This window comes from Pararge aegeria, chromosome 6 (genome assembly GCF_905163445.1).
Source record: "Pararge aegeria chromosome 6, ilParAegt1.1, whole genome shotgun sequence".
NCBI classification, from domain to species: domain Eukaryota; kingdom Metazoa; phylum Arthropoda; class Insecta; order Lepidoptera; family Nymphalidae; genus Pararge; species Pararge aegeria.
In genome coordinates, this window is record NC_053185.1 from 11,228,664 (window position 1) to 11,254,398 (window position 25,735).

Genomic DNA, 25,735 nt, shown 5'->3' on the forward strand with positions numbered 1-25,735 from the left:
AAAGCTAAAAAATTAAATCGGTCCGTTTAAAAATTGATTTTATTGTCTGGCACAAGAATAACACTATAATTTGCTTATATCTGTGCCCACTTATTACTATTTTTTTTTATTACTTTACCCATATAGAATTACTAACTTACATTTATTATATTTTTCGGCTTTTGGGTTTATCTTAATTTTTTTCTTTGCTAAACCACTTAATTCTCATGCATATAAGCGAACATAAAAAAAAATTATCAAGTTAAGTTATCTATTTTAAGTTATAAATATTATTAATCGTTTGGACCCATTTTCAAGTTATTGTGAGATACCAATGTACGGTAATTGATTTGTATGGTAACCAAAAATCCAAAAACCAAAAATATACATTTTAGATTAAAATTAACATAATCCTTCATAACGAAGTTCGTAAATATTTGAAAACATATTTATTTAGATAAAAGGTTTCGTATTGTGAGCGTTAGCTGGGTTGGTTGAACGTTCGTGTTCAATCTCGCGCTTAGGAGCAAGGCGTGGAACAATCTAAGTTTCTTTGACGGTGAGAGAGACATGAGTCGGTGAAAAAGTGGTGTGTTAAAAGCGTTCCCAAATCAATTTGGTCGAAGGAAACCAAAATGTCGAAACCGGTTTGATCTTATATTTATCAGATATTTGGAACTACTTACTCTACAACCCCCTACGTGTTGTAGTAGACCACATTCGTCACTAACGATCATGATATCGTAGACAACTTATGACGTTCATATTATTATACCAATAGTATTCCGGTTCACTGATTCAATTCAGCACTGCATTGCTACGGGAGTAATTAAAGCAGAATTCTTATTGTAGTATAGTGTACTACAGTCCGCCAACCCGCGTTATAGCAGTAGGGGGTCTGAGCTCTAAATCTCTGTCTCTTGTAAGGGTCTGTGCTCAGTCAGTTGATGATTAAAATAATAATGCGCTGAATCTACACAATCTCATCCAGATTAACTCGTATGGCAATCTGCTTAATATAGTCTAGAAGAATACCGGCTGGAATAGTCCAGCAATGAAATATGTTTAGTTTTGGAATAATATGAATTAGGTTAGGGTTACTTTTTTTCACTATGACACCGGTTGCGGCGCAATCAGTCGCATTCCCAAGACAATGTATATAATATAAAGCTCTTTTGGTAGGTTCAGTCGGGCTAGTATGCGCAACAAGAAAAAAAATATTTCTACCCATTATCTCGTCTATCGCTCTTGAAAAAGTAGCAGGAAAGCACTAGTAACGGGTAGAGATTAATATCTCGTGGTACGCTTGCTAGCTCCACTTTGGTCAACTTTTTTTTTAAATAGCAATAATCGACGTAAGTGGAAATCTTTTGCCTATAAACAGAGCAATACTTTATATTGCATGCAAGTAACACGTACTACAACGTGTCACCATGTGTCCATAAACCTTAGGGGTAGGCGTTGAGACTCATGTGCTTGTAACCTAACTACTTAGGTTGGTGAATTAGGTAGGTTTGTGGTAGCTGAAGACACCATGGTGGCGCCGATATATACTGAGATATTGGTAGACAAGTTAAACCCTTTCAAAATCTGAGAAAATGCATTAGAAAATACTAATATAGCTTTATTTTACAGAATTAGAAAGGAAGATATCCGTCCGAGCAAATAGAGATGAGTTAGTTCAAAAAGGAATCCTTCTCCCTGATAGTCCAGTGACCCCTGTTCCCGAAGACAGTAAGTTACATCTTCTTTAGTGTTCCTACGTAATATGCATACATAAGGATTTGGAGATAAACACATAGATGCAGAAATCTACTTTGTTTTATACTATGTTGAGAAGAAGAAGATTGAAAAAATTTAGAAATGTTTATCGTTTGTCTATTTATTTAATAGTGAGTGCATTACCCAAAAAGCACTGAACTGATTTAGATAATACTTTGTAATTTGAAAGGTATATAATAATTATAGCGTAACAATGCCCAAAGATTGATCGAAATTGGTCTTTTAAATGCCCATTATAAAGGTCGATCAGAGTTTGAATTGTTTAAAAGCTTCGTTAGACTAGTTTTTGCTCGGGTAATATACAATAGCTTTTATCCGCGATTTTTTTTTCTCGGGATGAAAAACATGCCATTAATCATCGGCTCTCTCAGCTTCTAACTCTAACACAAATTCGAAATATGAATTTGAATTTCGATTAATTCACTATCATATTACAAGGTAAATAATTTTTGGCACGTTCTGGTAACTGTTTGTTTCCTGGGACAAAAAGCTTATGTTACTCTCCATCTCTTCAACTAACTCTTTGCTAGAAATCAATTCGATTGGTTTCGTAGTTAAGGCGTAAAGTAAGAACAAACAAATAAACGTACTTTCACATTTATAATATTAGATAGATAGATAGATAAATTCTTTATTGCACACAATTTATAATATAAATTGAAAACATAAATATAAGAAGAATAACAATGCGCAAAGGCGGTCTTATCGCTTTAAGCGATCTCCTCCAGACAACCCTTAATGAAAGAAGAACAGGAGTATGGAAACGGGATAGTGCAATTTTAAAAATATATAACATAAACTACATCTACTATATATAACAATAATACATAAACAGCTAATACAAATACAAATAATACAGAAATAAATACATACACATATAAACATATATATATAAATAAATATAAATATACACAAATACATACAGAGCAAATATATTAGTATGGATCAGCTAGACAAGAAAGTTGCGAGCAACAAACAAAGCTTTCTTCTGTTCGCAACATACCCGACATGATGACAATGTTATGTTACAATTACTAACTCGGTATATCATCATGAATGCTATCACTATATATTCCCATCATTGTTCCTTTTACTCTATTGTATTCATCGCAGGACACCTGGTTCTAAATACTTATGTTTTGAGTCATTCTGTAAGCAAAGGCAAATACAGTAGGTTGAAAATATGAATAGTTAATGAATATTTTTATCTAGTAACAGTCATCACCTGACCTTGCACATTATAATAATTTCAATGGAAAACGTTATCTATTTATTGATAAGTATATAATTATGTGTGATTTGAGGAATATTTTACACTAGCTGCAAAGCTGATTTTACACTGACGTAAGGCACGCAAGAGCTGGAAAAGCCCAGAGAACGCATATTTCAACTGCTTGAAATAGGTGTGACACCAGCAGAGACGATCGCATCAGACGTGTCGAAGTATTGCAGTTGATATTCAGGTTTCACATACATCTTTCTGCAAACAAGAAGGGCGTTTTAAGTTTGACCGCAGCAGTACTTTGTCTCTTTTAACGTCCGATTTATTATCACTCAATTATTATGTGAAATATAAATCGCATTAGGATAATGTCTTAAGCGCTTAATCCCATAGCAATCTTTCTGTGAGAGATGGGATGCCTGTGCTCATCCGTGGTATATAGGTTGAGAATAATGAATCGTATTTATCATTGGTTAATATATCATTCAAACCCTTAAAAATTATATAGACCCTTTAAACTTGCTGTATTAACTTGCTGTAGTAAGAATATTATATATAATCTGAGTCTCAGAAACGGCTCGAACGATTTCCATAAAATTTAGTATTTTTTCGGGGGCGATAAAATGATCGGTTTAATTTATAGAAAACGTCGTTTTAACCTGTTGTTTATAGGCAACGAAAAACTGCTACAACATCATTAGAATACGAAGTTAAATTTCGTCACCATGTACAACACTAGTGTGAAATCGTTCGAGATTTTTTTTATATGGTATTTTTCTTGATTTACCAAAAAGAAATACCAATTCAAGTACTCCTAATTAAATGATAGTAGTAAAATAGTTTCGGCTCATCCGCTTGCGGATTTACATTAGTCTGCGATCAACTTTAATGTTATACAATATTTATAATCACTTAGGATTAATTTAAATTGATATTAAGTGATCTACTTTGATTGATGTTCGTTATGCTGCGGGCGTCTCAAGTTTCGATAGGCATCGGGCCGGATATACTGAATGCAACGAACTGCTCTAATAAAATTGGGACATCTCTATAAACAGATTGATGTAGTTTTATAAGATTTAATAATGATACTTCTAACTAGTATCTGCTTCTTAACATAGTATAAAACAAAGAAGCTCACGCTGTTTGTACGCTTAGATGTTTTAATCTACGCTAAGGGATTTAATGCAGTTCAGCAATAGATAAGAGTCATTCAAGTTGTAGGTTAACTACATATAGTAGTAAACAAACACGTTATAGTAGAGAAAAACCAAGAAATTCAAAGATTTGTATTATGTTGTAACAAGCATTTTTTTGTGCGCAAACGCTGACTAAATCTAACTTTATAGTTTTATTAATTTACTACGCAAATGAATGCAGCAACTCACTGAAGAGTAATACTATGGACTACTTGCTTTATTACGTGAAATTTCATCATAGCTAAGGGGATATTATAAAACAGAAACGGCAGTTCAAATACCCGACTCTAATACTTACAGGGAGGGAAGAAAAGGAAGAGAAAGAGAATATTTTTATGTCCGTAAAAAAATGTTGCTATTAAAGGTACAGTGTTATTTGATTACTTGCCTAAATTTCACAAAAAACACCGTAATAAAAATTACATTATGAAAAAATCGATGTACCTTCATTTACATACACATATCTCTATATTTTTTCATAGACAAAAAGTCACCAAAATAGGATCTTAACATTTTGTCATGATGCTTATTGCTGATGCTGTTACAAGAACTGTCATACAAGAAATTGATATACCGCTTGATTGAGACCATATGCGAGAACAATCTTCTTTTATAGTTTTATAGTTTTCTTACTCGAATATGTAATGCTTATGTTACACAAATGCTTATTAAACTAAAATTACAGTTCTAAAATAAAAATAGTAGGTATTCGTCCGCAGGGAATATTACGATGAGGATGTTACTACTCTACTCGTCCGCTATGTACCTTTTGTAATGCAATTTCACCTTAATTGATCTATTGTGATTTAGATGAGGACGTGTCCCCGACGTATGGGGAGGAGACGCGGAGTGAACGCGACATGGGCATGGACCGTATGGGCATGCACGCGGCGTTACATGCACAGCTCGCGTCTCAGCTTGCTTCGCAGCTAGCGCAGCAACAGCAAGCAGCACTAGCAGCTGCCGTTGCTGCCGCCGCCGCTGCCCACCACCACCACCACCACCAGAACAACAACGTTATAGGTATGTGCTTCTGAATTCTGTTTTACGCGTCACCTAGCCTAGACACAAGCCTAGTAGTCTATCAAGCGAGTCGCTGGAAGCCGCTGGAAACAAATGACCCAGGACCGCTAACTTCGGAACTTTCTACAAAAGACATATTATGTGTGTGGATATATTATGTATGTGTTATTATGTGTGTGGACGTCAATCTTTTGAAGAGATGATGATGATAATAGTCAAGTACCATAAAGCCTGATTTTTTTTTCTTTTATTCAAATACTAGCTAGCCATTGACTGCAATCTCACCTGTATGTGATGGTAGCGACCTTACTTAGTCTCATCTTAGCAGTCCACCATGGGGGACGTAATTTTGTGTGAAAAGAGTTCCCGCTTAGAGCTAATTAGATGTGAAAGAACGAATGCGAAAAAATAAACGTAAAGAATATTCCAGGGTCGCTTTTATGTTTACCAGGTTTTTGTAATCGGATTAGTAACATCGCTCAAACTAAAAGACGCTTGGTGATCTTCAATAATTATAACAAAATTCTCGTTAGAGCACGTGTTTTCAAAACAAATGTATTTTTTGTGAAAATAACCGGATACAGCTCAAACTGCGCCACTCTTTAGCTGGAGAAAGACTGGGACATGTCTCCAATTAAAACACCGAGTGACGTATACATGTTACGCAACATGTCTAACGTTGCATGCGCCCGGCCCTTTGAATCGGGAACCCTGCGATTTTACGTAGACGGTCCTATAGAAATGTTAAGGTATACAACATGGGACGCGTTTCAGAGATCAAAATCTCGCAACATGTCTACTAGTGCGTACTCGGCATAAGGCGGCTAAAGTGAAGTAAGTCACGAGTTAAGATGCAGTATATATAGTTGCTAAGAATTCAATTATGGTAGCCATGGTATATACGCGAACTCTGCAGCCGGCCAAATCCGCTGAAAAGCTGATGTTTACGGGATTCCAGATTATCATCGCCAACCTATTATAGTGTCCCACTTTTGAGCATAAGTCATATATCTCACAGGATAGTGGCGTAGCTGCTTTAACCCTGAGAGTTTAGAAGAATAAAATATTAAGGTTTGCCAAAAATCACCATGCGAGATGAACGGGTAAAAGTTCGCAGTGGTTGATATGATGCCGTTTTCTGTTATATTCTCTTATTGTTATATTTATACATAAACTAAAAATAATTAATGTTATACTTAACTCGAATATTTGCGATAAGTTTGTCGGTAGTTTCCAGGTGAGGATTTTGGTGCGGTGAGGTATTGAGTATAGTAGGTAATTGGTATTACTTTCCTTCTAGACTTAGCCAACTATTATTGATATTTATGTTTTTTATTGATGTGATTTTAATAATTGGTTGCGATGCATAGGGGTTGCGCATGTCTCATGAAAATCCAACGTTGGTAACCCTTCCATTGACTAATTCGAATCAATTTTGCTTGTCCAGCAATAGCGACTATTATTTGAAGCTGCTACTAGTATATGTGTAAAGACTAATAGGCACGTCTCTCGAATCGAACGAGCAGTAAGATACTCGTAGGTAAAATGTTTGTGTTCTGCAGGATGGTTATTTGCGATTATCAATATTTAAGTGGTTGAATTGTTTAAATGACTGGTCATTGAAGGTCTAATATGTATTAATAAAAAAAATTATTGGCGAACATTGTTTGTTAAAAATGTTGAAAAAAATGTACTTAGTTCAGATAATAAAACAGATGTTTAGGTATTACACTTACTGACCTTAATACATTAAAGCTTAAAAGTATGTTTAGAACTACCAGCCTGATGGGAAAACTGTTTGCGTTAGATAGTACATTCATTGCGGAACGTTGTAATAGTTGACGGAAACTGCGGGCACAGCTAGTGGTTACCAAATTTATTAAAAGGTTGTAATTAGTACGTGGTAAGTACATAAAATAGTAAAATGTCTGACTCTACAGACGCTAAGTTAATTTCCGCTAAAAGGTAATTATCTTACCTTATATACATCAAAAATGTAATTGGACATGTAACTTACGTATTAACTTTCACTGAGAGAAACTGGGTTTCTAGATAAAGGTTTGTTACCATTATATTTAAATCTTTATTTATATAAAGCTTGCGCAAAATCCGATCTATTGCTTTTATAAAAAGTTACTGTGGTTTGAGAAATAATAGAATCATAGAGTAATAAATATACTACGACAATACACACATCTCTATCTAGCCCCAAAGTAAGCGTAGCTTGTGTTATGGGTACTAAGATAACTGATGAATATTTTTATGAATAATATACATATATATTTTTATCAATTATATTATAAACACCCAGACACTGAAAAAGAAACATTCATGTTTATCACACAAACATTTCGGTGGAAATCAAACCGACTGCCTTGGACTCAAAAAGCAGGGTCGCTGCCCACTGCGCCAATCGGCCGTCAAATGTTACTGGCATCTTACTAATAGCCCTAGAATCTGTCTGTTGGGAGGCTTTGGCCGTGGCTGGCCACCATTATTCCCGAATAGTATGGATTTTTGAGTTTCTAAAATCCCGTTAGATTCGCAAAAAACAGACATACGGCAGACTGCAGTAAAAAAATACATAGATTTAGATTTGCTTACATTTAGTCTTAATTTTATTGAATAACTTAGTATCATTTCTACGAGTTCCTTGTCGTTGAAAATATATAATATAATTTTATATTAAATCTTAGTCAGTTCAACTTAAACAGAATTACCTACTATATCTATAGAAATAGTTGATGGGGGTGGGAAGGACGAGGACTCATTGTTGAAAGTTTTACCACAAATGAAAGCGGGCCGTGGGGTGGGTAAAGCCTCGATAATATTACATGCTTTGTCTGTAAAATGCAGTCGATAGTATATATTGCTCCTTCCTTTTTCAATGGCTAGCAAGTTTGATTACAAATCGCAAGGCCCTGAGTTTGCTTGGTCGGACAAATGGGTATTTGGTTTGTCTGTCAGATATTATCTTCTTAGTTCCAGCCCGGTGTTGGGTAGCTGGCGTTGTTTACCCCTATGTATCGGAGAACACGTGCCAATTGCCATAAGAATCGGGTTCTTATCACTAACATGTGATCATAATCATTATCCTCAGCTAGATAATATCCCATTGATAATAATAGATATAGGCCTTCTATCCAGTGGGAGAAAGACACATTACGCTGCTCTAATCCCGCGGCCAACACACATCTGAGCAGTATGCTAAAATCTAAGCTCTCAATCCCCCTACCATTTTTAGGAGGCATGTACCCAATAGTGAAACATGAAGCCCTCTTCTGATGACAATATCGAACATAGCAAAATTTTTAAATCCTTTATTTGAGCCGCTATTCATAGCCACTATTCGAAGTGTGCAAACGCGAAAGCTTTACACAGCTGCACTTGTAATGCTTTCACCCTATCCCCCTTTTTGGTTGAGTGACGTTCGGGTAAAAAGACGGAAACGTGTTGCGCGTATTCATGAGCGAAGGAAAGCAACGCGTGGCGGGTATTAGCGGCTTCCTGGCAGGACGATTCGAGCGTTGACCCTCGCCAAGGCGCCCTCTAGCGAAGTCGATGTGCATCGCATATGACGTCACCACCAGACAGACAATAAGAGAATTAATTACCTTTTCAAGCACATGCTGACATGTTTTGTTGCCATTTTATTTATGTCAACGATCCTTGTCGTTTTAACTTTTAATAATGCACGGAGCTCGTTGAGATACCGTGCGTTACCCAACATAAATTACCTAATAATGTTTTTGTTCTTCAATATTTATTTTTTCAAGGTTTCGAGTCTTTTAGGAGCTAGGAAAAAGCACGATGCTTAATACGTTTTTATATTCAGGTTAGGAAAAATGTATACAAGTCCTAGCTGTTGCTCGCGACTTCGTCTGCGTTTGATTTTGATTTTTGATGTGGCATTAAAGGTTGTAGTTCTAAAAAAATTTATAGGACTCAGTATCGCTAAGCCTTAAATGAGGGGTTTGCTGCTGTCCTTTGAGGAGTTCTGTCCTCTATCTCCAACCACAGTTTGGGCAAAATTGAACACATATTATAACCTCTATAGTACAAAAATAATTATTTAAATCGGTTATAATTTGTCGGAGTTATGGTGTAAAATCGTCAAACACTTTCACAAAGGAACCGAGCTTAATGTCGGGATAAAAAGTATCCTATATTACTTCTAACACTTCCAAGAATATGTGTAAAAAGTTTCATGAGGATCGGTTTAGTAGTTTTTACGTGAAAGCGTAACAAACAACTTACATTGACATTTATAATATTAGTAGGGATAGGGATTTTGCGTTTAAATTAATTTTATCGTGATTCTAATCTAAAATTTAGAGTTATCAGCTGCTTACATAATGACTTCTGACGCTTGCCTACTATAGACGTCTAATCAGTGGTGACGTAGCTACCGAAATGGGGTATATGGGTAATTTTTATTTATTACATATATCAGAATACGATACTTGCTGATTTTTCGTATTTTATTGACATTCTTAAATATATTTGGAATACAAATAGTTGATAGGGAAAACCCAGCTAGTAAAAATTAGCAGAGTTCGTACAATTACATAACAATTGTTACACGTATATTTGGTGACTGTCTCATTACGGATATCTTAAAATTCAAGGTAAAATAGCAAAGGTATCCATCCTATCGTATAGATAGTAGGTTGGGATAGGTACCAAATACCTAACGTGATGTAACGTATACTACCAGGGTAGCAGAAGTCTCTAGGGTGCGGATCGCTCTTCGTTCGGCATCGTGGTTTTAAATTTGCTTCCAGTATATAGGGGTGCGCTAGAAAGTCTAGATCGAGGGGCGCTGCAGGCGAGGCGCGGGGGGCGGGGGCGGGCGGCCGTCCGGCGCGCGCCTCAGTGCTGGCCCGCCCGCGCCCGCGCCCGCCTGCGCCCCGAGCCCGCAGACTTATCCTCACTCGACTGCTTCCTCATTCACGCACCTGCGGTATCCTCAATAACCCCTCGTAATCCCGACCTCCGCAGTCCCTCCCCCGTGTTACTGGCGATCATTTCTCACGTCGATAATGTCAAATTACACACTCGAGGGTAATATATGAAATGTGTCGCAGCGTCGCAGGTGTTCCATAAACATATCCAAAGTATAGTTAGATCTGCATAATTTAAAGTGCCCTTATATTAATTTAGATAAAGAGTTAGTTTTTTTTCACATTAGTAACTGAAAGTATTTGATTAGCGTAATTTTTTGTATTGTTTGTGACGTCAAGGGCATTCCTTCTTCCTTAAATTAGTACTTTGTTGCTCAAAATATAGAATTTAAATAGACGTGTCAAAACGTAACAGCACCGTATGTTAGTAATGGGTTGCGAGGCGCGAACTTAGCAAGCAATATCGATCCTACAACCCGCAGCACGCCATCGCCGCGGTGCACGGTGTTTTCCCATAAGGGGTCATTAAAAAAAATAGTTCTTAAAAATACAACCCCGTGCTTTTTAAAATCATTAGCTATTGACAGCTCAGCTGAGAATCGGTACAATTACGATTAAAAACAAACTTTGATAGCTTCATCCTCAACTTAATCGCTCAGATGTTATGTGATCCTTAGTTATTAGGTTAACTATTTGTTTTTAAATTGTTTTGTAACCTTTATCGTTTTTGCTATACTATTTTCACTATTTCATTGTGATATCATACCGGTATTTTGTATTTTGTATAACTTAGAAGGTAAATTACCGGGGAATAGGAAACCAAAGAGCTTATCCAATACCATGGAACAGAAGCACAGTTTCCGCGACTTGATCAAAAAGCCGTCTTTGACAAGTATGTATGCCGAAGCGGCGCCGCGGCCAGAGCGCGTAGTGCGGGCGCGGGAGGGTTGAGTGGAGCTGCGGTGTGGAGCGCGAGGTGCGGGCGCGGTGTCGCGAGCGCCGGCCCGCTGCAGGCGCGTGCCGCAGCCCGCCACGCCGCCTGCCCCGCGCGTCTCTATGATGGGCTATATCATGGGCTGTGCGTGCTTGAGAGGTGCGTAGCCTTTATACACCGACGACATGCTATACAATGGATTCTTCTTTATTCCATTAAAGGCCATACCTAGACTGTTATCTCAACTGCTCGTAAGATATTATGCAGTCTAAGATGGTAATGCGCTGACCTGTTGACTGATAGAGTGACTACTTTAATGTGGACTGGACGATTTTTGTTGACCTCTGATCCCCGGTAGGGTTAATTTTGGAATTTAAAATTTATAGATGCAGCCATGGCTACTGGCTAATAACCACCCACTGACAAACAAGTAAAAGCGATGTGCCGCTAAGCGATTTCGTGTTCCGGTACGATGTCGCACAGAAACAGATTATGGGTTATAACTGCTATACCCTTAAAAGATTGGCCCTCTACCCTCTATGACTGCATCCCCACTTACCACCAGGTGAGATAGCAGATAAGGGCTAACTTTTATAGGAATTAAAAAAAAAATACTTCAACTGACAGCACCTTTCAAATATCAGATCGTGAAAAACCCTGCGTAACTATCTCGACGTTGTGCTTCATAACTGCTATACCCTTAAAAGATTGGCCCTCTACCCTCTATGACTGCATCCCCACTTACCACCAGGTGAGATAGCAGATAAGGGCTAACTTTTATAGGAATTAAAAAAAAAACACTTCAACTGACAGCACCTTTCAAATATCAGATCGTGAAAAACCCTGCGTAACTATCTCGACGTTGTGCTACATTTAATAAGGCGCACAGGGTCCGGTGGCAAGCAGCAGCGTCTAGCGAGAGCGATTGCCGACCACAAGTGATTTCCTACCTACGTTTTCTTATTAGATCGCGTGGAAATTAACAACGATTTATAAGGTATCCAAAGTGCGCCATTTCGTGTCAAAACTGTTTTCAATTCTTGTAAGCAGGTGGCGCTCTTTCTACGTACGAAACCGTATACATTTCACGCTATCGAATAAGTAAACGATGGTAGAAAATCAAACACCAGGCATTTGGTAGTGTCACTTGCGGTCGGCGATAACGGTCGCTTGTCGCCCTCGCCAGTAGTTGCCAGTTGCCAATGAATTCGGACTTAATTTAAGCTTGATCTGCAATAACTTGACATAATAATATTAGGTACACTTCACGCGGGGTCACTTAATTTTTATATTTTTTATTAACAACACTTCAGTTCCTGTAAAATATGATCTCCACAAACCTTTGATACTCTGATGCCGGGGCATCCTCAGGAGAAGGTAACTTTACGTCTAGTTGTTGCACTTTCCTTGCTAAACTTATAAAATATGGAAGTTGCTGCTTGTAAGAAGCAAAATCGAATGTGGTTACCAATTTCATCATAATCCGTTTGGCCATTTGTTTAAAGAGGTAATTACAAAATTGTTTTCACCGGTCTCATAGCGAAAATGTACATGTTTTGTCCATGTTAAACTTGGATAACTTTTCGGCTCATAAACCACTGTTGTAATGTTGCTGCGTGAAAGAAGACCAACCTACAACACACACTTTACTATTTAAAATACATATAAGTTAACGATTAGATACCTAAAATATATATTTTGTATACGTAAATATGCAAGGCACCGATATATTGGCACTTCGAATACTATATCTACTCAACACCGACCTAACTGTAATTAAAGCATTGGAAGGTAAACTTTTTGATGTGTGACATATAGCAATATTTTCGTGCTTTATCTCAGTGGTGCAAGTTGTTTAAAACGACTGTACAACGCGTCACACTCTTTATGCCACCTGAGACTAGAAACGTCAATTTCTTAAAAATCTGAAATTAGGAAATTAAATTCTATGGAATGGAAGTTCCTACCTAGTAATTTTCTACATTTTACTTAAAAATATTTATTTCTTGCTTTTTAGTCGTTTTGATAGTAACACACTTTAATTATAATTTACCGCTACCAATCATTACAAAATTTACGTTTCTACGTGAAGGGTTGAACAAATAATAAAGCAATGAATCGGGAGAGATAGGTGCACTTATTGGTTCCTTTGGTCATTTTTAGGATAAAGGTACACTTTGTATATAATAACATTTTAAGGCTTATACGCTGCAGGTATAAATGATCAGGTAACTGGTTTCTTTTTGTAAAACTGCCTTTTTGTGGTACCCTGTTCAGTCCAATGTAAGACAAAAAATATTAACGATATTCTCGCTTTATGTTGCGTATAGGATTGCCGTCCTCTCAGGTACTGATACTATCAGGTAGGGTTGTGTGTATGTAATCGTTTATAACATGATTCCAAAAGTAATTTTGGATCCAACAAAAAGTAAATTCAATGAAACGTTGTTTAAACTTAATAATATTAATAATAATCTTTATAAACACAAACATTTAGACATTACATCCATTTATAAAAAAATAATATCAAACTAAATAATTTAAAATTGCATTAAAAAGACCTATAAGCCATGTTCGTACCTACGCTATTTGGCATACCTTCCATTTACAGAGCACTGAGAAAAAACTCATGCATATATGCATTTTCTTGTTTTTCTGATAGCGTATTCAGAACTCTGAGGGAGCTTCCGCGCATTCTGCTCATCACTGATGCTGCTCTTTATCTCATAATACCTCAGAAACCATTGGTTCGAGCTTCAGCAAACATCAGAGATGCACTACAGAAACGCGGCAACCTCAACAATACTCTGAAACCATTCGCGTATAATATCACTCACAGGCTACACGTGTAAAAAAATTTGGCAATTAATTAGCCTCGAAAATTGTAAGTTTAGTTAATTGTTAAGTTATTGCAACGCGCGAACCTGCGAGGTAACTTATTGCATCGGACCGCGAATGTCCTTCTTCCTTTTTGCCATAAACGTTTTTCAAAGGGGTTGTAGGGGCTCTACGAACAGACAGATATGACGCTTTAGAAGCGAATACATAGTGTACCTACTCAAAATATTTGCATTTCAGCAAACTTTGGAATGTTTCTATTATTTTACTTTCACGTATTGTTAAGGCAAAAGGAATTTTTCATTAGATTACTTTCTTGCAATTGTGTTGTAAACATTGGGAAATGTTAAAGGATTATACTAGGTAAGACATGGTATGCGATCAACACATTAGCGTCATTATCTTATAAATTCGTAATTGCACACTTTATGAATTACATATTTACTTTTGTATTAGGTAATGACAATTATACATATTTACCAGTAGTATAGGTTTTTGTGACAGGGTTCGTCTAGGGAGTTCTATGTGTCGTACACAGGCACACGAGACATTCAGATTGATGTACACAGGGCGGCGCTTTGCAGGACGTGCCCTGCGAAGTGTTGCTTTATTTACAGGCGTTTTCAGTTACCATCAGGTTGATCAGCTTGTTTCGCCAATTATTACTATAAAATAAAACATTATGATAGTAGGTACAGCAGATGTGACATGTTTGGACTTAACATATGTTTTTAGTGTTTCAAGACAAGGTGATGCTGGAAAAAAAATGGTTCCATCGTTAGTTTACAAATAAAAGTAATTATTTGTAAATCATTTAAAGTCAGTTCAGTCGGTCAGTTTAAGTGTCAGTTGAATTAAAATACTAAGAGCCGATGCCAGACGCTCTTTTAGTGAATTGCGTTATGTAAAGCATAAAAATTACAATTCTTGCTTCTTGGTATCAATCCACATCCACTTCACAAAGGACACTGCTGCCCGTTCTCTGCTATATTCCTTTAGTCGTCTCGTACAACACTCGCGGGAAGAGCCACACGGCTACGTACATACTGGTAGTTAAATTAAATATCTTACAAAAATGTTTCTAATTTTTAAAGAATTCCTTTATAATATATATGCACCGCCTCCCTAGGGCTCTTCTTGAGTTGTGTTTTACGCTATTGGTTGCCTGGAAGAGATCGCTATGTATCGCTATGTAGAAGGACGCCAAATTGTATAGGTACTTTTCGTTAAATTTTTATTTACAATTCTGTATGTTCATCTGGTGTGCAATGAAAGTGTATTCATTCATTCAATCATCAATCAAAGCATACCAGTTGCTATCTAGATTAATATTATCAACTTCTGATAGAACAATAATTCACTGAATTTATTTTCTCCGGTAAATATGAAACGGATTAATAATTTTTTTTGGCCTTTGCTAGTGCTTATTGCCTATATTGCCTTACTAAATTTGGTTCAGATTTAGAGATGGAGAACATAAGTAATTAAAGTAGAGAACTTATCTTTTTTTTTTGTAATTAGTTACTGCATATTTCTTCATTCATCATTCTTAACCGATTTCCATAATCCTTTTTTTTGGGTTTTGGTACTGAAATATTATTAACGAACCCTTAAAGGGTCCTATCCGTCTGTCACAAGGTTATATAGACTATTAATGCTTTCGACTTGAATTAAAAATGTTTATCGATAATTCCTTTTCAGCCTAATCGAAAAACAAGAAAAAGGGCAAATACATGCGAAACTAAAGCTTATAATGAAATTACTAGATTAAGTGGGAATTTATAATATTTAAAGTTCATGTTTTTTTTTTTTTTTTTTTTGATTCTGTTTTCAGTATGCTGTAATCAGCACTTTCCCTGTCATCGTCATTTTCACTGTCATCTTCAGAACCATTATTACTACTAGCCATTTCATGCTTGCCTATAAGTACGTTTTCAAAACATTTTTCATATTTTTTTAACCACATAATTTTTGAATAATGGTGAATAATAACAAAAAAAAACATTTTATCTCCGAAGTTCGCGAACTAAATAAAAACTTGATAGGGTTGGTGGTTGGATTTCACTCCAATGATTGCAATCTGATCTGGTTTTAAGTGAAGACTAATTAATTAAGATTCAAAGAAACTTATATTGTAGGTTGGACGTAAACGTAAGTTAAGTAAACGGATATTCACGGTCTTTGCGGTGTGTTTTAGGAACGAGGCAGCAAAACGCTTCTATCGTGTTCATGGGACTAGGATAGACAGTGCCTTCATGCATTTACAAATGCGCATCACTGGTCACTCTGATAGGATTGCTTCGTGTAGCGTTTTAAGTCGATTAGACAATTGGAAGGATAGTTAGTATAGTAGAGCTTTCTGTGACAGAGCTCGTCCAGGGAAGTACCTACTACCATTCCTATTTCTGCCTTTGTTTCGGTATGAATGGTTGCCTATGTAGGCAATGGTATATAAAGCTTAATACCGTACGGTTGATTACACAGAGCACCACTTAATAAGACGTGTTAATAGCAGCATATGCCTAGCATAGGCAAGAGATGAAAATTATATCTATCCGATTTTTTTGGATATTATTTCTACTTGTGTGCCGTGCCAATGGTCGGAGAGTTAATAAATCGTGGGAGAAGGTAGATTTTTATCCTTTCCGCCGGGAGGCAGGGCATGTTAGAAACGAAGCGTGCTTGGTCCATCGATTACTATTATTTAAAAAATAATGATGCACGGATATTCCTCAATCATTACCATTAACCATTGTGATTAACACTCTTGCGTAGAAAAATCGACATTCAATTCTATCCATGAGGTTGGCCGCTACCATGTCACAAACGAATATACACAGACATAGAAATACAGATATCCCTCGACCATGCCTAAAAATACCGGGGAAATACCATATTGTGCAGACAAAGCAAATTGGCTCGCGGCGTTAAAATGGTTCCAACAAAACGCTTTCACATAAAAGTAATTGATCATATCTGAGACTTTCTGTTTCGCTATTGTTCTATTTGCTGCACTCTCTCAAATTATAATACAAAGCCGATGAAAAATACTTTACGAGCACGCGCCAAAACCGTAATTCCTGTTTTTAATTTTAAAGCTATAAGTTAGCTCACTTCTAAAGCTTTTGTGAAGTAGGTAACTTAGTAGCCACTCAAAGACGAAAGCTTCAAAACTGAATAAAACCCTACGAGCATTTTATTTTGAACTAGCGGCTGTTTGCGACTTCGCATAGAATTTCTGTTATGATGCCGAGTGCTGCTAAATAAGGTTGAAAGAACTTAAACCAAAGAAGTTATGTTCTATGATGATGATCTTCACAGCAACAAAAGATATGCTATTTCTGGTTAAATGGTTGATACCTTTACTCGATCCAGTAAAATTTTCTAGGTAGAAAAAATTACAAAAAATTAAGTTTGATTTTTATTTTTAAAGGCCACTTACTATATTCGTAGCTGAAGCCAAATTGTACACCATAACTCCGATGTTAACCGATTTAAATTGTTCTTTTTGTACTGGATAGGTTATAAGTATTATTAGTTTAGTTTTGCCCAAATTTCGTGTAGATCTGATGAATATGATTGGAGATAGACGACATAACTCCTCAGCAGACAACAGTAACCCCCTCACTTGAGGCTTAACAATACTGAAAATAAAAATGTCAGAATTTATCTTGCTTCACCTTAATCATACGAATCAACTTACACAGCGATTACGATTCTTCCTTTAACGATTAATTTTCTTTGTTAGTGATAGGAGCTGAGACTGATGGACACCGAATTATCTTTTAAACTTCCAAAGACTGGCCCATCCATTTACTGACTTGGGTCGACGATACTTACCCACCGCTATCGACTAGTATGTAGTAGGTGTACTTACTTACAGCAGGTAAGGGAATTCAAAGTATTTTAAATAGGGCAAAACGGGAGTAGGTATTCGGGACAGACATTTGCGATTGACAATGTTAACGTGATTGAGAATTCAATTGTGATTAATTATTAAAGCTGCAAGAGCAAAAATAGATATAATTCACACCTCAGTCTTTTTTTAAAATATTATGTTGAAATATCTGTAATTAATGTCGCAGGTTGGCACTATAGCAGTATTATCGATTTTGTGTTTCATGATACACATTACCTTATGTTCGCCTTATTTTGTATAATTAAAATGAAATAAACTTATCATTATTATTATTAATTCGCACATGGCATGCATTGTGTGCTACAAATTACACTCGTCTCATTCTGAGAGGAAACAAACCCCTGACTTTAGAAAAAAAAATCATTACAGAAAATAGTAAGCAGGTAATGGTTTGATAATGACGAACTATTTAGTTTCACGGAATAACTAATAAAAAATTAAGTGTCTAGTATGTTCGAATACGAATTCGAAGCCGGGACGGTCGCGTCGTTAATTGTTTTGTGTTAAGTTTTATTTGTCTAGAAATGTTTAATTCCGGCCTGATTGTAAGATTGTTTAAATTCTTTATTGCACACAAAAAGTAGCGTTGATAGATAAATAGACAAAAATAAGGAAAAGAAGCAGCACAGAAACTTAATACTATTTAGGCGTGCAAAGGCCGCTAAGCCGTCGTGTATATGGCCCTGTACCTAATTAATTATCTGTCAGGCTGCATCTCCATTAGCGAGTACAGCGCAGCGATGATAGTGATAGTAATGTAATCGTTTAAGCCCGTCAACCTACATTGGAGCAGCGAGGGGAATTCTCACGCTCTTATGAGAGAGGAAGCCCAGCGATAGGATATTAATAGGCTAAAGATAATGACTATAATGTTTAAAAGTTGATTAAATTCCCAGATTGTGTGATACTATTCCGAATTTATTCCATACAATAAACCTATTGTTTGAAAATAAATTTCGCTATATATATATAATAATATATCAGGTTCGTACTCGCAGGGATTGAATAACGAAACTATTAATGACAAGGTTTCTTGGAAGCATACCGCTTTGCTTCCATCCTCAGGCAGAGAACTTTTTTACTTTTCACACGTCCATTTTACAATTTAACAATTATTTTTTGTGAGAGATGAAACCCGACTTGTCTTCTTCCAAGCTTTTTTTTCGCTGCAGCCGTTCAAATTTAAGTTTGGGCTAATACAGCCACTTTTGAGACATCAAGTCCTACGGTTCGGAAGGCAGATTTTACCGAGAAGAAGCAGACAAGAAAGTCGGAAGGTGATCTTTACCAAAATTTCAACGCGCCATTGTGGAATTCAGAAGTACTTATAAACCGACGACATCTCAGGCGCAGTTGTGAAGCGCTTTGGTGTTACGCGCTTGGCAAGGGCAATTTGGGATTTTATAATTTCAGAATTCCCTCTGGTTATGTTGAAAACAGCGTTGCTGAAGAATTGATATATCACATGCGAAAAATCCAACTGTTAGTAGATCAACTTCACTGAGCGACATCGTCTCTAAATACAAAGGCTCTTACGATAGAACTATATTGTCGATCCAATGCTTCATGACAAATAAACAAACACACGAAGTATTAAATTTTACACGCACAAAAGTGCTTTTGCTCTAAGTTAAATATATCTTCGGTCAGTACAATTTGCTGCATCCACTCGTTAAATAGATTTAAAAGCTCTTCACAGAAGTGTTCTTTGCCGCGGTAATTAAATAAATGATCATTGACCATTGCTTACTGACGATTGCTAAAGCTAAGTGCAAATATTAAACCTGAAAGCTCTAATATTATTTGATTATTAATTATCGCGCTCGCCGTAGCTCTATGACGTCATCGCTCTCAGCGTATGCTGGGAAAAGCGTTACTGCGCGTAGGAGGATGACGCTGGTTTCGGGATTTATTGGGTAACTGATATTAACCTAAACAGGATGGGTAATTTTGGCTTGTACTAGTAACAGCGTTCTGATGTGTATTATTGGAAAGTTCCTATTACGAAGATTAGTTTATTATAGCGGTTTCTCGCGACTTATTGCAACTTCTGATAACATTGTTTTGTCCCATACCAACTTTCATTCGCCAATTTGCGCAATATAATCCCTAACCACCGCGTCGCATCGCCTTTTCGCGTTTTTTTTCTCTTGCAGCTTATTTCGCGAGCAAGTACTCATAAGTTTTGTCCCATACAAACTTTCATTAGCGATTTTAAACAGTAAAAACCCGAACTACCGCATCGCATCGCCCTCCCCCGATTTTATTTCATTTGCTCGTCTCGCGACGATAAATAGTCAAAAATCTTCCTCATTAATCGGACTTAAACAATACAAAAAAAAATAGTTTTAAAAGCCCCCCGGTAGGTAGTGCGTTAGTCACAAGAACAAAGAAAATCTCTTTTGTTTTATTATTACTATTATTATTGCTGTTATATAAAAAATAAAGGCTATAATAACTGGGGCTAGTAAATCATCATCTCATGCTCATGGGCTCATGGGTGTGAAATTACTGTTTCTGTAATGCTAGATTTATAGATTCTTAACTAGAGTAAAACTTTTAGCATGCTCGATAACAAAGTAAACCTTATTATCTTCAACATTAAATCCATGGAGCGAAATGTTACAAAAAAAAAAAGTAATTTCCTACAAAGGAATGACATTTTATAAAGTACGAGTATGTACCTTATGCGAGCTTTTAAATACAAAATTGCTTGTTTCTTCTGGTACCCATAAAGATTAGCCTCCACATGAACAAAGTAGGTAATCCGCATGAAGGGAGTTTCCTAATGATATCTACTTGATCGCTCTTGGTGTTAGTTTTTACAAAACAATTCACAACGTATTTAATTTAAAAAAAAAATATTGAAAATGCAGATAATGTTCTAATGTTTAATGTAACTCGTGGCGTGATATAAGAATTAATGTTTTTGTAATTAACATTATTAAACCTAAGAATAGAATAATAAATTTAACGGTTAAACGGTACGAGAAGTGAAAGTTATTTTAAAATAATATTTTTTTATTTTTATTTTCTTAATAACTGTTATTAAGAAAATAAAAAAATATAAATATATTTGCAGATTTTGTAAGCAATACTTTTTCTATACGTAGTTTATTTAGTAACAATTTTTTTGCAGATCGTGTCTAAATAATATGTTGGCAAAGCGACGAAAAATTAAGCATTCAATTCTGCTTATGCAAGATAATAAGCTATTTGAGGCCTCAAGTTATGAATATGTATTTTTACACCTACGAATTTTAAAATTTTTGCATGTCTTCTTACATATTATGTTAAGGGGACGATTGCGATATGTAGGCTATGTTACGTACTGCATAAAATATGAGCTCAGAAGGCTAAGATGATTGGACAATAAAGATTATTTTAAACTTAAAAAGTTGTCGACAAAAGTTAAATAAGAATGATCTTGTCTCAATCAGGCCGCGGCCTTGAGGCCGCTGGAGATAGAGCCTTAGACGTTGAATTGACCTTGAAGTTTCTTGGCAGCTACTTTTGCTTTAGTATTTCATGCATTTTTAACATAGTAAAACTCTGAAATTGAAACCCGACTTTTTAAAAATATTTTTTTTTACCCCAGAACAAGTTAGTCCTTGACCACAATGTCACGTGCTGGTAAATGATGATGCAGTCTTAGAGGGCTATAGGCCATTTAGACCATTTTTATAAAGAGTGTTAGGGTTAGGTAAGGCAATTATATAAAACACATACCCACCCCTAATCGGCATCTACGCGACATCGGATCGGATAGCTTTGTCGCCTAGCGGTACGTCTTTGTCGGCTGGGCGGTAACTAGCCACGGCCGAAGCCCACCACTAGACCATAATGGAAGAATGTTTTTGTTTTTATAAATCTAATTTTTCGGAGTCCACCCAATAAACCATTCATTTGACACAAAAAAAAATATCGATCATTTATTTAATAATTTGTAAAAAAAGAAATGGAATTGTTTATTAATACCTAATTCAAAAAAGGTAACTGTACCTGACTGTATGTGAAGAACACTTGCACTATATTTTAGGTGGTGCCATTGATACGCTTAACTAAGAAATCTCAAAAAAACCCAATAACCAGAAATCTAATATATTGATGCATTAAACACGGTCGAAAGTAGCGCATAACGTAATCTGATCACGCGGACTTGAGTTACTTCTATAGAGGATTTTGTAGAAAGCACAAAGCTCACGAAGAAGATCCTGAATCAAAGAAAGACAATTTATTTGGCGTATTATACGTAGGAAAGCAAAACCTTGGTATTTACCTAAACACAAAAACTTAACCACAAAAGCTTATGAGATTTTCCGCTTATAACTTAGAGATATGTTTTATTAAATAGATACAATAAAAAAGTATGCACAATAACATATTATCTAGCTATACTATTTCGAAAATCTAAATTATTCGTAGTTATGGTTACATATAAGATTCTATTATTTACCCCATATTTTTTTATTTTATCACTAAGAAGTAAGCGATGAATTTAGCACCAGAAAAATACTGAGCTTTTACAGTAACACCCATACACATTTATGTGTACTAGCTTTATTAGAATACAACTTCACAATATCCTACAAGGGTTCCTCAAGGACGAAGAGCGGGTCATTGATCTCTCAGTGAAGGTATCGCCATGCTTCCACATATCCACCAATAACACCGCAAGTATATTTTCTTGACTGAAGTATACACGTAGGCGATAAATAACTACTTTGCAACTTTAAGTGTAAATTATATATTCAAATGAAACGGTTCGGTAATGTTACATTCTGCACAGCATTTTAATATTCATTAGATCATCATAATTCCATTATGCCGGTTACATATAATATGAGCAATGTAATGAATGCAGGTCAGCGAACTTTGCGAACCATAATGGTGCTAGTTTCTCGTTCCACGTAACATGGGTCTGGGATGAATGGCGTTAAATTAAAAATTCAAAACAAAGCGAAGCGGCGTGTGGGCGGTCGGCTTCAGTGCGGAGGGCGGGCGGCGATCGAAGAGCGCGCGCGGTGGCGGGACAGGGGCGCGGGCGGGGGTAACGATCCGAGGCGCCGCAGTCTTCCAGCCGCGAGCGCTTCGCGAGCATGAGCGACGTCGGGACGCTCGCCGCCATGGACGCCTTCGCGGGCGGCGCGAGGCGGAGGCCCGCGCGCCTTCCACCGCCGCCGCCCTTCGTCCCGCCGCCGCCGCCGCAGCGCCACGACCACTACTATGTCCGCCGCAAGTCCCCCGTGCCCAAGCACTCCTCTAACCTTACGCTCTTCGCGCGCACAAATGGTACATCACCTCAGTCATGCAGCAACATGCACTTCCACTGCACCCTACACGTCATCTATCAAGCTTCTTTGTCATATAAACCACATTCCATTCGGCACAATGATTAAATGACCATGTTAGCATGCCTTCTCTTTTTTCCTTTTTGTAAATTTTTGTTGGGAGGAAAATGAAAAATCCTGAAAGTTCTTTTTTATTTATTTGCTATTTATAAGTCACTATTATACCAGGCACTTTCAAGAAGTAATTTGTTCAAAATGTAGTTATTATCATAAAGAAAGTAATAAAATTGTATGTTGCTTACAGCTGATATGCGTCAAACTATGTAAGATGTAATAGTGTCATTTATACAAAAACAAAAGGCTTTTTTGTAATCAGTTTCCTTTGGGTTTTATATACTGGTTCATAGCATTTGTAGTATAGTATTTTTCCATAAATATTTCACCAACTCTTGTAGAAAAATTCGGTATAAGTATTAATATAATTCTCATTTAAACACAGTGAGCAAAATAAACTCGATTATAATATATACAATAAATCAGTAATATACCGCGCCATTAACATAATAAAACAAAAGTAGGTTTCAGATTTCGTATTCTGTAACGGTTTTGAGAACACAGTAATCTTATTTGTGCGGAGTGTGCAATAACAAATTTAAGGTAGCGCGCCTAAAGTGCGGCAAGACCCGCCTCGGAACACACACCGAATTCGCCTTTCATAACTTTAACAATATTAATGTATTTAGTGCTATAAATTTTCGTATGCAAAGCTTATAATTCATGAACTTGTACAATAAACCTAATTTGTTATCATCAAGCTGTATCATTGTAGTATTTTTTCCCTTTAACACTGCAAAGGAACGTTTTGTTTTAACCGAAATATAATAAACCTCATTTTTTTAATCATCAAGCTGTATCATTGTAGTATTCTTCCCCTTTAACACTGCAAAGATCGTAGCCTTCGATGTGAAGGAACGGTTGAACCGATATATAATCGGAATATATTGGAAATTGGATGCAAATTTCTTATGAGAAAAATGAACGCCTCTAACCACAATAACATGCAAAACGTTTTTGTTTCCTGCCATAGCATAACTAACGATAAATAGTACATCAAGAATTTATTATAATGCTTAAAATGAGAGATTTCATATAATGAAAGGTTCCCTTATACAAAGGTTGCCTGTTAGATGGACCAAATTTCTAAATTTGACCACTTCATACAAATTTGACAGATTGACTTTATTCCCAAGTCGTATCTCTTTTAGTATCTCTTTTTAACATGTAGGGAGTACTAGGGGGTATCAGATTAGAGTGGGGTAAGAATTTTGACGACCTCCATGGCGCAGCGGTGAGCGTTGTGGTTTTAAGTTGTAGGTCCCGGGCTCGATCCCCGGCAGGAGCAATTTGGGATTTTATAATTTCTGAATTTTCTCTGGTATGGTGAGAGGCTTCAGCTGTATCTAGTTACCACCCCACTGACAAAGACGAGCCGCCAAGCGATTAAGAGCTCCGGTGCGATGTCGCGTTGAAACCGGTTCAAAATAACTGCCATACCCCTAAAAGGTTAGCTTGTTCGACTGCATCAACTCTTACCAACAGGTAAAATTGCAGTCCAGGACTAAGTTTTAGTCAAATAAAAAAAAATGAATACAGGCGTTCCAAAGACTGGCCTCTACGTGTTATTTATTTGAAGATTACCTACTATATCTACAGTAGAGATTTTAATAAGCTGTGAGATAAAGCTTTGTTGGCGCAAGCCGATAATAACGTCGTGGCCTCGTACAACTATTCGCGGTATGCTCATAGCTTGTGCCTTCTACATCGCATACACCATTTAATTGCCTAACTAGAATGTCTCTGCCGGTTGCACATGAGCAACGGAAAGTAAAAAAGAGTATCTTTGTGAATTAATGTAATAGAAGTTGGCCGTCACGGAATGCCAGATGTGAAACATTTAAGTTGATAAAATAATTTTTAATTAATAAAAACCAATACATGAAATTTGCAGGAAAATAATATAAAAGGATAGGGATTAATAAAACCAATGTATTTTTCCATGGTACACGCGCGCACAGGGGAGTTAAGTGCAGTCGTTTTTATTGCAGCGATTTTGATAGGTTTCATATCAAAATTGATAGGGTTTTTGCATTTCAATGTCATGCTAAGCTCTAAAATGTTCCTTAAAAGTTTCCCTGCGAGCAAACGAGGGTACATAGAAGGGAGTAGAGAGCGAAGTCATGACGGCATAATAGAGCGTTATACCGTTTTTCGTGGAGGCAATCGTGTCGATTTTACCGCCGTGGATGGCGCACCGATGAATATTTCACATCAAAATCATTCGCGTTTTTGTATTCAAATTCGACTGTAATATGCTAAGCTCTGAAATGTTACATAAAAGTTTCTTTGTTTTAAACAAAAGGCATACCTAAAGGAATTAATTCAAAGAATGCGGGGCGTATGATGGCGAGAAGCGAGAAGGCTGGCGGTCGCGGCCGCGGCTCGCCCTTGACCCGCAGCCTCTTCCGCTCGTGGCGTCCGCCTCTCCCGTTGCGATATCAACGCTCCATTTATTCCATTGTTTACTAAGTTCTCATAATATCTTTTCACTATTGAAATAATCGCTGTCGCAGGGAGTTTCTGTACA

General features: G+C 36.7%; 1 protein-coding gene across 8 annotated transcripts in view; it reads left to right on the forward strand.

The window, feature by feature from the left end:
- Positions 1 to 25,735, forward strand: part of LOC120624210 (phosphatase and actin regulator 4B) — a 74,817-nt gene that overhangs the window by 20,664 nt on the left and 28,418 nt on the right. For all 8 annotated transcript variants that reach the window (XM_039890613.1, XM_039890616.1, XM_039890617.1 and 5 more), the window contains 2 exons: positions 1,615 to 1,713; positions 4,993 to 5,205. In XM_039890613.1, coding sequence (XP_039746547.1) covers positions 1,615 to 1,713; positions 4,993 to 5,205 — 312 coding nt within the window. The remainder of the gene's footprint in view (positions 1 to 1,614; positions 1,714 to 4,992; positions 5,206 to 25,735) is intronic.